At 47.5% G+C, this 15,565-nt stretch overlaps 2 protein-coding genes across 2 annotated transcripts in view; one reads left to right on the forward strand and one right to left on the reverse strand.

Annotated features, from left to right (window-relative positions):
* LOC135195504 (transmembrane emp24 domain-containing protein eca-like) overlaps window positions 1-10,465 on the reverse strand; it is a 48,256-nt gene extending 37,791 nt beyond the window's left edge. Inside the window, exon 1 of the mRNA XM_064221729.1 lies at window positions 10,252-10,465. Within this exon, the coding sequence (XP_064077799.1) occupies window positions 10,252-10,390 (139 nt within the window). The 5' untranslated portion in view covers window positions 10,391-10,465. The remainder of the gene's footprint in view (window positions 1-10,251) is intronic.
* Window positions 10,466-12,724: 2,259 nt separating this feature from the next.
* LOC135195505 (calcium homeostasis endoplasmic reticulum protein-like) overlaps window positions 12,725-15,565 on the forward strand; it is a gene marked incomplete in the record, with an annotated part of 85,830 nt that continues 82,989 nt past the window's right edge. The window contains 1 exon segment of the mRNA XM_064221730.1: window positions 12,725-12,888. Coding sequence (XP_064077800.1) covers window positions 12,864-12,888 — 25 coding nt within the window.

Consider the following 15,565-nt stretch of genomic DNA (forward strand, 5'->3'; position numbering starts at 1 on the left):
TATTGTGAGGGGACCACAATCCAACCAGGAAACTGCCTGATGGCTGCCATAGCGGTAGTATTCCAGGGCAAGTGCCGCTCCTGCTGCGGCCGAGAACCATAAGTTCTCCGACAGATCTGCTGCAGGGGACACACCTGGAGTCAGCTCGCTAACTCCGGGTTTAAACCTGTTTCGGCAGTACCGGGTTTCTTCGATGGCACGTAACATCGCCTCCTCCGCTGTAGAGGAGGAGGAATCAGCTTAGAGGACGCGTCCGTATTTTAGCGAGTCCTCCCGTCCCGGAGACGAGATTCTCCACCTGATCCAGGACCGAGTCTGCGAACTCCGATCGTGGCAACCCCATCATCATTTTGGGCTCCTCTTGGACCCCAAATGAATTCGACCGTGACGTGGGCTCTGCTGGGGTAGAGCGCGAATCCTTCCGCAAGGTCCATTGTGCAGACCGCATTCAGCTTAATGACGCTCTGCGAAGTTTCCTCTGTATCTCAGGAGCGTTACAGCGTCTTGTGGAGTAGGACCTCGTTCCTCACAAGACATATCCCTCGATACTTCCTCCTTCAAGGAGGAACAGCGACAGACCCCTGACGGTCGCCTCCACTACTTGCGCGTACGTTCTGGTCGGGTCCTAAGGACCGTGCCTGAGCCGCACGGTCGTCATAGCTGGGTCACAGCGGCGCACCTCTCGTGATCGCTCTTGGTACCTATCGCTCCCTCCCGTATAGCCCAGGAGGGTTGAAGGACAGGAGATGGCAGACCTGACGCTCCCCCCTCGCATCCGCTGGCAGACCAGCGTGCGTGGAGGCTGGCTGCTGAATCCTTCAACCCGCTGTGACGGTCCGAGCAAAAAATCAGGCCCTAGCCTTGCCGCTCGCCTGGGGCGATTGGCTCGGCTGAGAACGTCGAGACCGATCTCTGCGGAGTCAGGCGAGCTGCCGCTGGTCACCGTCCTCCGCCCAGTCCCATCGGAGCGGGCGGACGGGTGACCTGCTAGGCTCCCTGTCGCGTCGAGACCGGCCAGCGTCCTCTCGGCGCGTCAACCGCTGGTACCCAGCCGTGGCTGGTACCGGCGGCCCGTGGGGACTCCTTCCTCGCCTCAACCCGTGGCCGGTCAGGCGACCGTCACGTCAGCCCGAGCACCATTTGATCGCTGCGAGAGCGTCCACTTTGGCTGGCGAGAGTCGTGTAGCACGACTCTCGCCAGTCTTCCTGCCTTCCGCGCCGTGTCTTGACGGGCGAGCAAGCTCGTCGCAAACTTTGGCTGGACGTCCTCTTTGAAGAGCGTCCACTCGTGCTTCTCGCCGAACGGAAGCGGCCCGAGACGGAACCTGGTTTATGCGCAAGAAACCGCTAGCACCAGGTGAGGACCACCAGCCTAGGCTGGTGCCCTCGTGGTCCCCGTCGACTTCTTCTTTGCCGAAGAAGCGCGGGCCCCGTTCCCGAAGGAACAGGAGGACCAGCATAAGACTCCCAGCCTCGCCTGACTGAGCCGGGCCCTTAGAAGCCCGAAGGAGTCTTTCTAAGGGGGGAGAGGCCAGCCTTCTCCTTCTTCGGCTGTGTTGGCTTAGAAGTCGAAGGGGAAGGGAGGCAGCAGACGACGAGAAGACGATGAAGACGACGACGACACCTCCTCTTTCCTCTTCTTCTTCGCCAGGCTCCGCAGACAGACGTTCCAGTCTTCCATCCAAGGGAGCCGGCAGTTGCCGGCAAACAGGGCCCGACTGCACCTGTCCGAAAGACCTGAGACTGTGGACAGCAACACCAGCAGCAGGAAACAACAGGAACAGGTCCGGAACAGCGGAACGGCAGGAACATCTGAAAGGGAATGTGCAGGCCGATCTGAAGGGAAAGTAGTAGCTGGAACGGCAACAGGTACGGCAGGCACGGCAGGTACCACGGGAGAGCCAGGCGTCCTGTCGGCAGTCCACCGTCATCCGTGGCACTGGCGGCAGGTCCAGGGTGGGTACTCTTTGGGCAGCAGCGGAAGTCCGGGGTCGGCAAAGGAAAAAATCCAGGTGGTGGTGGCCCCAAAAGTCCTCCTTGGGCACGGCAGCAATTGGTTTTTTGTATAGCCACCGTGGGGTGTCACCGACATTATATAATGGGGCGTAAATAACAGATTGGTTGCATCTCATACGCTGGTGTCGTTATGTGGTAGTAGTTGTGGTCACCGCACATGAGTGACCACCGCCGACCCCGCCACCGCTGAAGCAACCCCTGGCTGCTGGGCACTCCCTCAGTCCCAGCAACTCCCACCCTTGTCCCCAAGTCTCCTTCGCTGATGGCACACCTGCGGAAGCAATAGTCTGGTTAGTTTGAGGGCTTCCCTCACGCCCTGGGGAAGAAACACGCCCCCCCAGAGCGTACGGACGACCCCGATTACCGCTGTACGTTCCGGGTAGCGGGCGCCCTCCTCCACACTCGACGGATCGAGAGAGGAAAAAGGACTCCGCTACCCCCCCACGCAGGGGAAGGCGCGAAACGTGGGGGCTGGCCGGGGGGCAGGAAGAGGGACGAAGTGTCCCGTCACCAAAGGATCACTGTACTTTCCGATGACTTCTTGGCCAGGCCTAAGTCTCTTCTGCCCGTCGTACGAGCACCCACTGCGCCTCGGACCAATTACACATATGACACAAGGTTCGTTGCGAGAGCACTCCTCCGCCCCCGGCAACGGTACAAACCTCATGTGGGTTCCACGTCAACGAATGACCTGTGAACCCTCCACATCTTCTACGCCCCTCCAGCCCGGGACCACACTCCCCCCCTAAAAAAAACTGGCGACTGGAGGGCGCGTGATATCTCCACTTCTTCCAATTCACTCATTGGCACGATCAATAGAATTTGTAAAAGTACTTACAGTCACTCCTGATTTACAACAGAAAGAGAGGCAATACTCAAAGTCAAGCAAACGACAAAGCGGGCAGAGCGATGGCGAACACGTCCTTCCACATACGCCGAAAGCAAAAGTGATTTGTTTACACTCCCATTCGCGCCGGCGGCGCGACGATCGGCACAAGCAGTTAGCTACCGTTCTCATCCCCTTGTTCGAAGCTTACACCGTTCCAGCTGGCGCTAGCTACTTCCCTATTTTTAAAGGACCGGGTTTGTATTACGTATCGGAACAAATATTTTGTTAGTCACCGATTCCGGACGGCGTCGGCGAGATTCTCTTAATGCTAAGCTCGAAAGTCGAAAGTCACTTGGGCCTTCAAAGACCGAGGTCCCCTGATTGCAAAAAATCTCATAGACTTGAATCTCCAGCTTAGGAGAACAACACATGGTGAACGTTGAAACGACGGTCGCATGAATGCAACTACGTCTTCCAGCTGAAGTCGAGAAAGGAATCTCTCAAGATTCAACCTTTGCTTAACATGACTGAAACGCTACCCGCCATTTCATTGCTGTCCGTTGTGCAATGAAAGCGTGGCGTTCTTCAGTTATGAAACACAGGGGAGAGCCGCTTGAGACTGCTTCTCATGGGCTGAACGTTTGGAAGTAGAGCTGGCAGTGTGGGAGTAGGCGATGTCTTTCAATACATCTGCCTAATCCGGGGTGAAACAATGACAATTGTATCACCTCCGAATACAAGATATTTTTGAGGACAAACTCAGATTCACCACGCGAAAAATCATCCGCATTATCGGGATAAAAACCGATGCAGCAAGGCTATTACAGAATTCTGTTACCGATTGCGGTAACCGAAAGATGAGAGTCGATAGATACTCTGTTTCTAAAAATTCTCGCGATCCGAAGACGAGAATCCTAGCGTTTCACAGCAGTAGATTGTCATTCATGTATAGCGAGAATCCCCGTTAATCAGAGACTTAAGTCCGTGATTGTTGGCTAGATACGGTTTGTTTATTCACAAATCAAAGCAGGTGAGAAAGACCATAAACAACGGTCTATCTCAAGGTCGGCAGCTGACTGAAATGCCTCGGGCAATTCAATGCGCAGTAGCTGTCGCTGACCTCGTCATCCTGAGTTGCCAAGTAATCTTTCCACGAGGATGCGTTCGGCTATAACCTACCGAGCATAAAAAGATATGCTCAGGCATTAGATTTAAGCGAAACGAATTTCGGTAATATAAAGCTTAAATGGCGTTGTTTGTGACAACACATAAGTATATAAAATTGAAACTGGAAACTCCTGGGAGGTTGCAGGCACCGGGGTTGCGTTCAATTAGAATACTTTTCGTCTAAGTCGCAATCCGTAGAATAACAGGATATGCGCCTACCCCTCGGGACCATTCAACTGCTTAAGGCAGAATCATGTCGCGAGGTTAATCTACTAGTATTTTGTAGTATTCTGAACAACGATCTCCATCCAAATTCTTTCCTTCAGAAACAAAATAAGGATTGGAGATCGACACCTTCGTTCTCTATTAAAGAAGTGAAGGAGAAGCTTCCTCGAAGGAAAGCTTCAATGGTGACAGAATACTAAGACGATAGTTCCGAGCCAAACTGGATATTCCGTCCGTTCTTCTCTATTCCAGGTTGGTCCCCTACTGTGAGATGTCTTCTTTCAGCAGCAGTCTTCTTCCTAATGCTAGAAATTCTAGGAAGTCCGAGCATAGGCGAGGTTCCCGATATCGTGTAACATATCGGGGATCTCGTCTCGCTCACTTTGGACCGTGGTCTCGCCTAAGTGTTTGGAATCGTAAGAAACTCTAACACTCTGAATGCGCTAGAAATTCCGGTAGAATTCTAAGCAGTCTGCGAAACCCCTCACCGAATTCGTCAAACGATATCGGCTGGTGATCCTCTCGATTTCCCGTAGACTCGAGAAAAATGGGGCAGGATCCCTCCTCAAACGACCGGGGCTTACGTCAGGTAGGACCGAAGGTCCCCCTGAAAGCGCAGTCCCCCAACGTGGGATCCTACAGGAATCTCTGTAGGATCCTTCCCTTTCCCTCGTAGCCGTAAGGAGAGAGGGAATGGGGGAGGAATTGGATACTCGCGTTCGCCTTCCCATGGAACTGTAGCCAGTTGGAGAAGAGTATGAGCACCATCGCTTTGCGGCGATGGCTCTCAGAGTCTGGAAAACGGTATCGTCAGGAGAAAAAAACCGTTTTCCCGAGGAGGGTTACGAACTCTCACTGTAAGGTAAGGTCTGCCGCCAACTGTGAAACGTCGTCTGGGTGGGGCTGATCGACACCTGACAGGAGAGAGCCGTATCGTCCTCCGACTCATTCCATCCTCTCGAGTCAAACCTCTCAGAGGACCGAAGGAGTATTTAAATACGGTGTCAGGCAGACACGTAGAAACGCCGCTGTCGCATAGGGAGGTGGAAGTAGCTTGATCGACCGGCCAGAACTGAGGGAGAGCCTTCTGTCCCGGAGACGGAGACTCTGGTTCAAGAGAGAATCGGCAAGCCCGTCGCGGCATACCCACCGTCGGTTTTGGGGTTCCCTCTCGGGCCCCAAAACGACTCGGCAGAGACATGGGCTCTGTTCTGGGGAAGGCGGCGATCCTTCCCCCCGTCGTTGTTGCTGACGAATCAGTGCAATAACCTGGGTAAGTTTACTCTGAATCTCGGAAGTTACAGCGTCTTGAGGAGTAGGACCGTCCAGTCCCTCCAACAAGAGCAGCTCCCAGGACCATCCTCCTTCAGAAAGAAGGACCAGCAACAGATCCCTGACGGTTGCCTCCAATCACTTGCGCGTACGTCCTGCTGGTCCTAAGACCAACCTGGCACGTGCCGGCGTCGTGACGGGATCTGAGCGGCGCATCTCTCACGATCACTCCTATATAACCGCTCTTCCTGGCGTATGCCGAGGAAGTTGAAGGTATCGGAGAGGACAGAACTGACGCTACCCCCCTCTCCCCCTGACGGTCGCCTCCAATCACTTGCGCGTACGTCCTGGTTGGTCCTAAGACCATACGTGGCACGTGCGGCGTCGTAACGGGATCGTGAGCGGCGCACCTCTCACGATCACTCCTAGCTACCTCGCTCTTCCCGGTGTAGTCCGAGGAAGTTGAAGGTAGTGGAGAGACAGACCTGACGCTCCCCCCCCGCTCGCTGGCGTGGGGGGCTGCAGCCGATCACCAACCCGCGGTGGGGATCGATCTGCAGGCCTGGCCGTGCCGCTCACCTGTGGCGAGCGGCTCGACTGAGCACGTCGACCCCGGTCCCGTGCGTCAGACGAGCTGCTGCTGGTCACCGTATCCGCCCGGTCCCTGTGGGAGCGGCGGTCAGGTGACCTGCAGAGCTCGCTTTCGCCGTGAGACCGTTCGGTCGAGGGGACCCTGGGGGTACCTCTTCCCAGCCTCAACCCAGTGGCCGGTCAGAGACCGTTCACGGTCCATCCAAGCGGTACCGGCTGGTACGGCTGGCGAGTAGCAGCCGCTGACCTGGCGAGAGTCACCTGAGCGGCTCTCGACAGTCTTCTGCTCCGTGCCTCGGTCATGACGCTGAGCGAACTCAGACGTCTTAACTTTGGCTGCACGGTCACCCGAAGGAGATCGTACACTCGGAACTTCTCGCGGACGAGAAACCGAGCCGGTACCGGCTGGCTTAGCAGCAGAGCTGCCAAGACCAGGCGAGGGTGTACCAGCAGTAGCCAGCACACCCTTGGTCCCCGTCTTCTTTTCTTCTTCTCAGAAGGGGAAACGGGCCCCGCCCCTCCCGAAGGAACAGGAGGACCAGCAGAAGAACCCCCCCGTCACACCGGAATGTGACGAGCCCTTCGAAGTTCCCGAAGGAGTCTTCTTAGGGGGAATAACAAAACCCGGTTACCAGCGTTGGTTTGCTGCGAGAGCGGCCGCTGGCCTGGCGAGAGTCACCTGAGCGGTTCTCGCCAGCCTTCTGCTCCGTGCCGTGGTCTTGGCACCGATGCGAACTCTGGCGCCGAAACTTTGGCTGCACGGTCGCTCCCGAGGGAGAGCGTACACTCGGGATCTTCCGCGAACGAGAGACCGAGCCGGACCTGGCGTAGCGGCATCGCCGCTAGCACCAGGCGAGGAAGTACCAGAGCTAACCGATACTCCTCCTCTGGTCCCCCGTCGTAATCTCTTCCTTACGGCGAAGGGGGGATACGGGCCCCGCTATCCCGAACGGAGCAGGAGGACCAGCAGAAGGACCCCCCGTCCCACCGAGGTGGGACGGGCCCTTAGAAGTTTCCCGAAGGAGACTTCTTAGGGGGGGGCGGGGAGGCAGCCTTCTTCTTCTTCGGCTTATGGGCCTTAGAAGTCGAAGGGGAAGAGGCAGCAACAGACGAAGATGACACCTTCCTCTTCTTCGTCAGCTCACGCAGGACAGTCGTCAGGTCCTCCATCCAGGCCGGAGTCGGGCCTATGCCGGAGCAACACGGCCCGACTGCACCTGTCCGGAAGGACCTGGGACTGGGGAAGACACACCATGGGCAGGACCAGCATGGACAGGCGCAGGAACCAGGAGCGACAGGAACAGCAACCAGCTCAGGAGCGGCAGGAACAGCGGCAGCGGTAAACACAGAAGGGACAGCCAAGCCAGTAGCGGGAACCACATCAGCAACAGGTACGGCAGGCCCAGCCATCGCCTCGTAGAATCATCGGCAGCCAGCGTGGTACTGGCGGCCGGTCCAGGGCGAGCTGCTGGAACAGCGTAAGTCTGGGGCAGGCAACACGAAGAAAACACAGGCGGCGGCGGCATACCCCCCCTCGGTACGGCGGCGACCGGCCCTAGAAGCGGCAGACGGCGTCACCGACACAGCATGGGGAGTGTAGACCAGCGGGGGGAGCAGCTAAGCGGCCGTGAAGGTTGTAGTAGTGGAGACCACTCCAAGGTCACCGCCCCAGACCTCGCTAGACTCTGCAGCAGATCGTGGATGCTAGGCACGCCCTGCAGCCGCAGTGGTCCATACCTGTCCAAGGTCGTCTCCCACGGCTGTAGCCACCTGCCGGTAGCACAGACAGATTAGTAAGAGGGGTTCCCTCACGCACGGGGGGGGAGACATGCCCCACCCCGAACGGAAGGAAGACCCCAAAAACCAAAATAAGAGGAAGCTGAGCGGGGGGGCAGGAAAGAAGACGAAGAATCGGATACCCAAGGGAGTCGCGGGAGAGCTTTCCGACGACTTCCTGGCAGACCTTCGCTTCCCCTACCCCCGCACAGCAGTGAAAAGTAATATGAAAATGAAACAGAATACTGCACTGCGATTCACTTCATAGAACTTTAAAGAGGGAAAAATCAATTCCCGGTAAGAGCGGAAACTTGATCCATTTTAATAATATATGCCTATCAATAAATATATATGAAAATGAACAATACTGCACTTGCTATTTTCACTTTCACAGCAATAAAACGTAAGGATTAATTCCCGGTAGAGCGGAAATTGATCCAAAATTAAATTTGATGCAATTAATAATGAAAATGAAAAGAAAACTGCATTGCGAATCCACTTTCATTGCATTCTATTCATACAAAATAAGAGGCTCTTGCGAGCGCAATCAAGCTCTCGGCAACGAACGCACAGGAAAAAGCAAAAAAATAATGAAAAAAGAGTACTTTACATCTTTCAATTACACACTTTCGCCCAAAATACATGACTCGGCGCGAGTGCGCCCCGCCCTCGGCACCGAGACATAATTCAAGGGTTCAATTATGAAAAGAGCGGAAATCGCCGTCTCTACGGTGATTGCTCCATGTTGATTCATAATTAAGTAATGAAAATGAAAACAGTGTACTTACAGTTTCATTTTCAAGTCAAGTCCAAACCAAACCATTAGTAGAAAACACAATATAAACAAAGCATACGACGATGAAGCGGGCAGAGAGCGATGACGAACACGTCCTTCACACCCGCGCCGAAAGCAAAAGTGGTTCTTCCACCTCTCGGGCGCGCGCACGATCGGACAAGCAGTTAACTACCGTTCTCCCCTTTTTGTTCGAAGCTTACGACCGTCCCAGCTGCCGCTAGTTACCTTCCTATTGTTAAAGGACCGAGGGTTTGTATTACGTATCGGAACAAATTGTGTTTATGGCGCGCGCGCTTAGAAACCAGGAACAGCAACGGGTTTAAAGTGCAATGTGGAGTGAACTGAGACCAAAATGTGTATAATAACAATCAAATAAGCACTGTGGAGTTTCAGTTGTGATGGCAGTAAGGATAAAAACCGCCGATTACAAGGTAAGAATGAATTCAGTTCCAACCATAACCCCGGGAATAACAAGTTTCATACTTTTTTCACTAATATAGGCAACAAAATGTGTTTATTGTGCTGATTACAACTGCAATCTTGAGTAAGATCAATAAACGTTACATACATACGCTAACATTGTTCAAATGAGTGCTGGGAAGGCTGGGGAAAGATGGTGGCCGTCACTGATGAGAACCGTCCATGCAAAACGTAGCCGCCATATTGGATTTCAAAACTGCACCTTGAAAACATATTTTACGAAGAGCTCACATGCTTATTTTAGTTCGTATGGGGCTTTCATATATCACAATATGTTGATGAAACTTCAGTCTTTTAAATGGTATGCTTAGAGTTGCAATTGTATTCATGTTTCACCAATTAAATATCGAGTGAATAAGACCCGTCTACCGTGATGAGGGTTGGCCTGTCGTGATGTTTCCCCCTATGATGAAAGTGCCCCAGCGTCTGTGGGTACAAGTGGTGTGCGGATTTATCACAGGAAATGGGAAGTTTGTTGACACAAATGACTCCGTAAACATTGAGATGGCGTCAATCTTCTAAAAAAATGAAGCGTAAGTAAATATTTCGAAAGCGTTTTGGTGAGGTTTCCACTGCCGTGGACACCATTTTCACTACCCTCTGTTTAATGCTTTAAATTTGGCCTTAATTTCTAACTTTGGAGAAAATACTTACTTCGAAAGGAGAGTAGAGGTCTTTGACTCCGTTTCTCACCAACAAGAAGTCGCGACTGATGCCCATCTCCGGTGGCAGGACGCGTTTTAAGTACTTTTTCGGAGGGTAGTATGCTATGATCGTCGTTGGCTTGATGCAGGCCATGCGGTGTGTTACCCTATTACTTTAAATTCTTGTTCAGTAAGTAAAATAAGGAGGAAAACGTCAACTGCCATAGTCTACTTTACCGCGGTTTACCTATTTGGCCAGGCCGCGTAACACCATCTTGCCTATCCTAAGCCTACTAAGGCTCAGCTCATCGCTGCGATGCTTTAGTGAGAAAACTATCCTTAAGAAGCATAATAATATACATAGACATTCGCTTGGATTACTGCTTGACATTTTTAAGACATTAAAACCAAAAACAACGGTAACCCTATGGGTAGACCAGCCGACTTTCCCTCACCTGTTACCAAAGTGTCGTCGGGTATCTCCTCAATAAAACATTTTCTCTCCGTTTCTCCAATGTGGAAATAGAGGCCGTTCGCACATGTGCATAGTACCGATATGGTTACGGTCAAAATAAGGAGCCTACTACCCGACATATTTCAATTTTATAAGATTCACGTACGTCAACCTTACAGACTGTCAAGTTTACGAACCGCAGTGTAGGAGTTCGTCATATGTCGTCTTAAGTGGAATTTTTAAGACGTCCAAAATTATTTATATATTAAATATCTTTATAAAATTTAATAAAATACAAATTATTTTGCTAAACAATTACTTTATAATACTTAAACAAAATTTTATAACATGTTTTAAGCCTCAAACAAAAGATCTTCATTAATAACAGGCACTAGTATACGTGAAGCAACAGCGAGTGACGTGGCCCCTGATAATTAGTATTGGATTCTAAGTTTGAGAAAATAAGCCTCTTATAAAGTATTTAGGCAGATTTTATATATGTTTTGATCTCTTATTTGATAGAAACGTAGAACTACTGAAAATATACATTCTCTTATTCTATGTATGTCAACAAAACAGCATTTCATGAAGTAAAAGTATTTCTGCTGTCTGCAGAGTAGTGTAAAGCATTTCGCCGGTAACATGTACCCTGCGGTAAAACAATGTTTCTACATGTTTTTTTAATCAGGCCCGCTTCGTAGGGGTTAATTTAATGAAAGTTTCCCGTGCGAACGTGGGCTTTGCTATATTGCAACGAAAAGCCAGAATTTATTTACCGGCAAATAAATACAAAAATCCATTAAAGGAGAAATCGGGATACAAGACAAATCTTCATATAAACATGATCAAGGGGGAATAAATGAATGGATGCTGGAAAAAAGAAACAGAAAACAAATCTGGAAAATTGGGAAAAAGAAACACTTTTAGAGGAGAATGGCGGGCACAGGATGCAGATATAAACTTGGTCTATAGAGGTATATAGGCCTTGGATGTAAAGTTATATATGATATTTTTCTTTATGGATAACTGACCTTAAAATACAAACCTACCAATATGAATATTAGTGGTAACAACCAGTTTCTCTGGAGAGCTTTTTAATCCACCAATGTTTATGTTTCAATGCAGTATTTTTTTCTCCCAAAAATTGCTTTTATCGTCAGTTTTTCTTACAGCATTGTTCTGGTGAGGATTTTCCCTCGTGGTTCTCAGTTGCCTTTAATATTTTCTCTCTTTGCAGGATAAGTTTTGTTCTGATTCTTTTTCGAGTTTATTTCTTAGTGATACATTTTACGGACCTTTGATTTAGTCTGTGTTGCCTTTTTAGACCTAACAATTCGCATTTTGTATGGAATTAAGCAGTAATGGATTCTCTGTGCTGTTAGTGTCAGGCCGGTACCCAGAGTTTTTTTTTTTTTTTTTTTTTTTTTTGCTTTTTTTTTTTTTTTAAAGGGGTGGGGGTCTTTTTCTCCAAAACTAGACCTTTTCTTCTATAAATGTCATTGCATATATAGGTATATACAAGATGAAGTACTTATAAAATATGGACTTCCAGAACGACCCCCTCGGTACCTACAGGCCTGAGTGTTGTGTCACTATCCGACTTGAGTAGTTTGTGTTAAAGGGTTTAAGAGGTCACTGTATATGCGCCAAGGAGTTAAGTTTGTTCTCCCTGATATTACCTATTTTGTAGCGACCTCAGTGATTTCATGTCATTCTATATTGAGATATATGTATACCCTACACTGAATTCTGGAGTAGAAAACTAACATGAAAGCTTGAATTACTGGTTTTTGTGGGGTGGTATTATTGATTCGTGTTCCCCTAAGTAAAATTGAATGGTGAGTTCAAACTTAAACAACTGCATTTCATTCACTCCTTTATTGTTCTCCTTCGCATAAGTTATACTTACTGAACGTGATAAACCCAAGTGAATAAATAAACATTCGTACAAATCATAACAGCATTAAGAGTCCTGTCAGGTCTGAGAATACCCCTGACAGTAATTGTATATTTCTTAAAGCTGGAGAAGTAAATGTATGTTCTTATTAAGCTCCGAGTCAGTACCATTATTGTTAGAAAGAACTTTTGCAACATGTTTTTTACTAATATTATACCAATAAATATTCGAAACCGTTCGTAGTTTTTAAATTATTTTTTCACAACACTTCTCTTTAGAAGATCCGTTTGATAGTACTGTGTCAATTAATCCTCAGTTTTTTTTAAGTCATTGATATTACTATTTGTATACAGAAAACAGTCAATAAACTAGGAGATCCTCGACGTTCTTTGCATTTGATTTTAATAAGAAATATATATAATTATGATATCACAGGATAGTTGGCTGGATAGTACAGTTCATTTTACCATATAACAAAAACCTTGTTGTTGATTTGCACAGTATTTTGTATTAAAAGGAAATAAGAGGCAATACCACGAGTGTTTGTTAATTTAAGCAGAAGAAGAAATGCGTCACTTTGACGATGTCGGTCGCCAAAGTCCGAAACTGTTGTCAGAGTGCATCATTGTGGCCGGAGATGAGTATATTGTGATTTGTTTACATGTTCTCGTTCGTAATTCAGCAAAAGTAGCATTTCTCTTCGACACACAGACAAAATGGAACTTCCACAGCCACCTCCCGGTAAGGAATTATTCTGAAAGTTGCATGAAAAATAAGGGAGCTACATGTCACTCGAGCTGTAGGTCATAGGCTTAACATCCAATGGCCTACTAGGTAATCATAACAGGGACCTTTATTCTTAGGGGTCATTTTATATTACAGTTGATAAATAGTGTATTACTGTATGGTGGGGAGAAATAGGAACATGACTCGATTATAACGTACTCCTATAGCCTAGCTACCTAGAGCAAAATATGTAGGTAGCTACTACCTACCTTAGTTAGCTAAACAGTCTGAAAAATGAAAAATAGCGTAGGATACCCTCTTGGTAATCCTACATTTATTTTACGGGTTCAAATTCACTTCATTACGTAAAGTCAAGATCAGCACGCAGATTTATCTCATTTTTATTGAATCATGGAAAGCGATGAAGAAATGAGCAGTTACCTAACTAGGTAGCCTAGCTAGCTAGGTACTAGGGTAGATTACCACGGCAGGCCAAACAGGCCACCTACAATCAATGTATGCCACCCTCCGAAAAAGTACATTATAACGCGTCCTGACACCCGAGATGGGCATCAGTCGCGACTTGTTGTTGGTGAGAAACGGAGCTAAAGACCTCTACTCTCCTTTCGAAGTAAGTATTTTCTCCAAAGTTAGAAATTAAGGCCAAATTTTAAGATTTAAACAGAGGGTACTGAAAAATGGCGCCCACGGCAGTGGAAATCTCACCCAAAACGCTTTAGAAAATTTTTTACTTTAGCAAACTAAAAATGTTTCGCAAGATTGACGCCATCTCGATGTTTACGGAGTCGCTTGTGTCAACAAACTTTCCATTTCCTGTGATAAATCCGCACACCACTTGTACCCACAGCCGCTGGAGCACTTTTATCACAACAATCGAAACACGATTTCTCACCAACAAACAAGCCAGGAGTAAACAGCTGTTTTGGTAGAAGATGACGAGAAGCGTGTTCTTAGCTAATTTTTAAATAAGTAGTAAAACATCAATATTTTACATATTTATGATGATTAATTTGAAAATATTCGTTATTGAAAAAGTAACTCGACTCTGACTCAAATTTAAGTAATTATTTTTTCTGAATTAGAACGTTCTTTTAAGTTCTGTATTATGACGTCACGACATCTTGACTTTCGTACCTATTGTAAATAATTGCTATACTCAACTGTCATTGCAGAACAGTTTACCAGTTATTCATGCAGATTGTTATCAGCTATACATGTAGTTGTTATATCGTAATGCGCATATATATATCTTTATTATTTACTTTTTGGATATATGAAGATGTTTTTACTGCTGGATTATCGCCGTAGTGTGATGCAATCGTTTTCGTCCATGGGCCTCTGTCTGTTTTCGCACCATAAGAAATTATGGGGCCGAATTTGCAATGACCAGAAAGTCGTTAAAAGAGGAAAGTTAGCATTGAGGGGCATATGTTTTGACTGAGAAAAATACAAATTTATTCAATAGCTAGCTTGTAAAAAATACTTGGTTATAAAAACTTGATTGACAACTAAGCAGCATGTCTACTATGGGTTTCAGAGACAGTGCAAGCACGTTTGGGCAATACCTATTTCTGTAACGAACACTCGTAACAGAACGAGATTTTGCTATAGTGCATTACACCCAGTGCCGTAATTTATAAGGGTATCGTGAATCACTAATCGTAAAGAATAACGACACTTGTCCTTGTACCAAGAGACAAAAACTCCATTATGCAGAAATGGATACGAACACGTGTATAAAGCTCCACCTACCCTCTCCCCTCCACCGCCATCCCTTTTCTTCTTCGTTCCTCCGCCTTCCTTTCTCTCTCTCTCTCTCTCTCTCTCTCTCTCTCTCTCTCTCTCTGTTGCCATTCGGTATGTTGTTGACCCTCCAAACTGGGTATAAGACTACACACAAAACGTTGAAATTGGTGAAATTAGGCTATGTATTGGATAAGTATATATACATAAATATTAAAGCAATTTTATCATATTGCATACTATGACAACTAAATTCATGGAAACAGTTTATAATAATGGAACGGGCGTATGTGTGAAGCCTCCACTAATGTGGCAACGATGATTTTGCCATTCTTATCATGCAAACATTAAAGCATGCAAACATTAAAGGTTACATTTATTTCTGGCATACGATTATTAAAGAAATTCAAAATACTAATAAAGACTGAAATCAATGAAAAGTGCTAGCAAAAACAAAAAAGCAAAAAAAAAAAAAAAAAAAAAACGTAGTCGTTCCTCTGCACTTTTTCGTATTCGTTCCTCTATGGGTTTCGGCAGCCAGATGTACGAAAACGTTAGAAACATTTGATTTGTTCATGAAACTTACCTGTCAGATATATATATAGCTGTATTTTTCCGAATCCGACAGAAATTTAAATACTTACGACACACGCAGTGGGAGTCAGGTGGTTAGTACCCATTCCCGCCGCTGGGAGGCGGGTATCAGGAATCATTCCCATTTTCTATTCATAATTTTTCTGTCGCCGGTGCTGAAAACACCTGTTTGCAGCACCTCTGTCCAGATTTTGGAAACTTACTAGCTACTTGAGTATCCCTTTTGGTTTTTCTTTGTATCTGAATTGGATCGGGTGGCTTGGCACACGTTGACTTTGGATTGATTTGAATTTGGTATTGATTTTTCTTTGATCAAGATGTCAGGGTCTAGTTC

This window comes from Macrobrachium nipponense, chromosome 16, assembly GCF_015104395.2.
Source record: "Macrobrachium nipponense isolate FS-2020 chromosome 16, ASM1510439v2, whole genome shotgun sequence".
NCBI classification, from domain to species: domain Eukaryota; kingdom Metazoa; phylum Arthropoda; class Malacostraca; order Decapoda; family Palaemonidae; genus Macrobrachium; species Macrobrachium nipponense.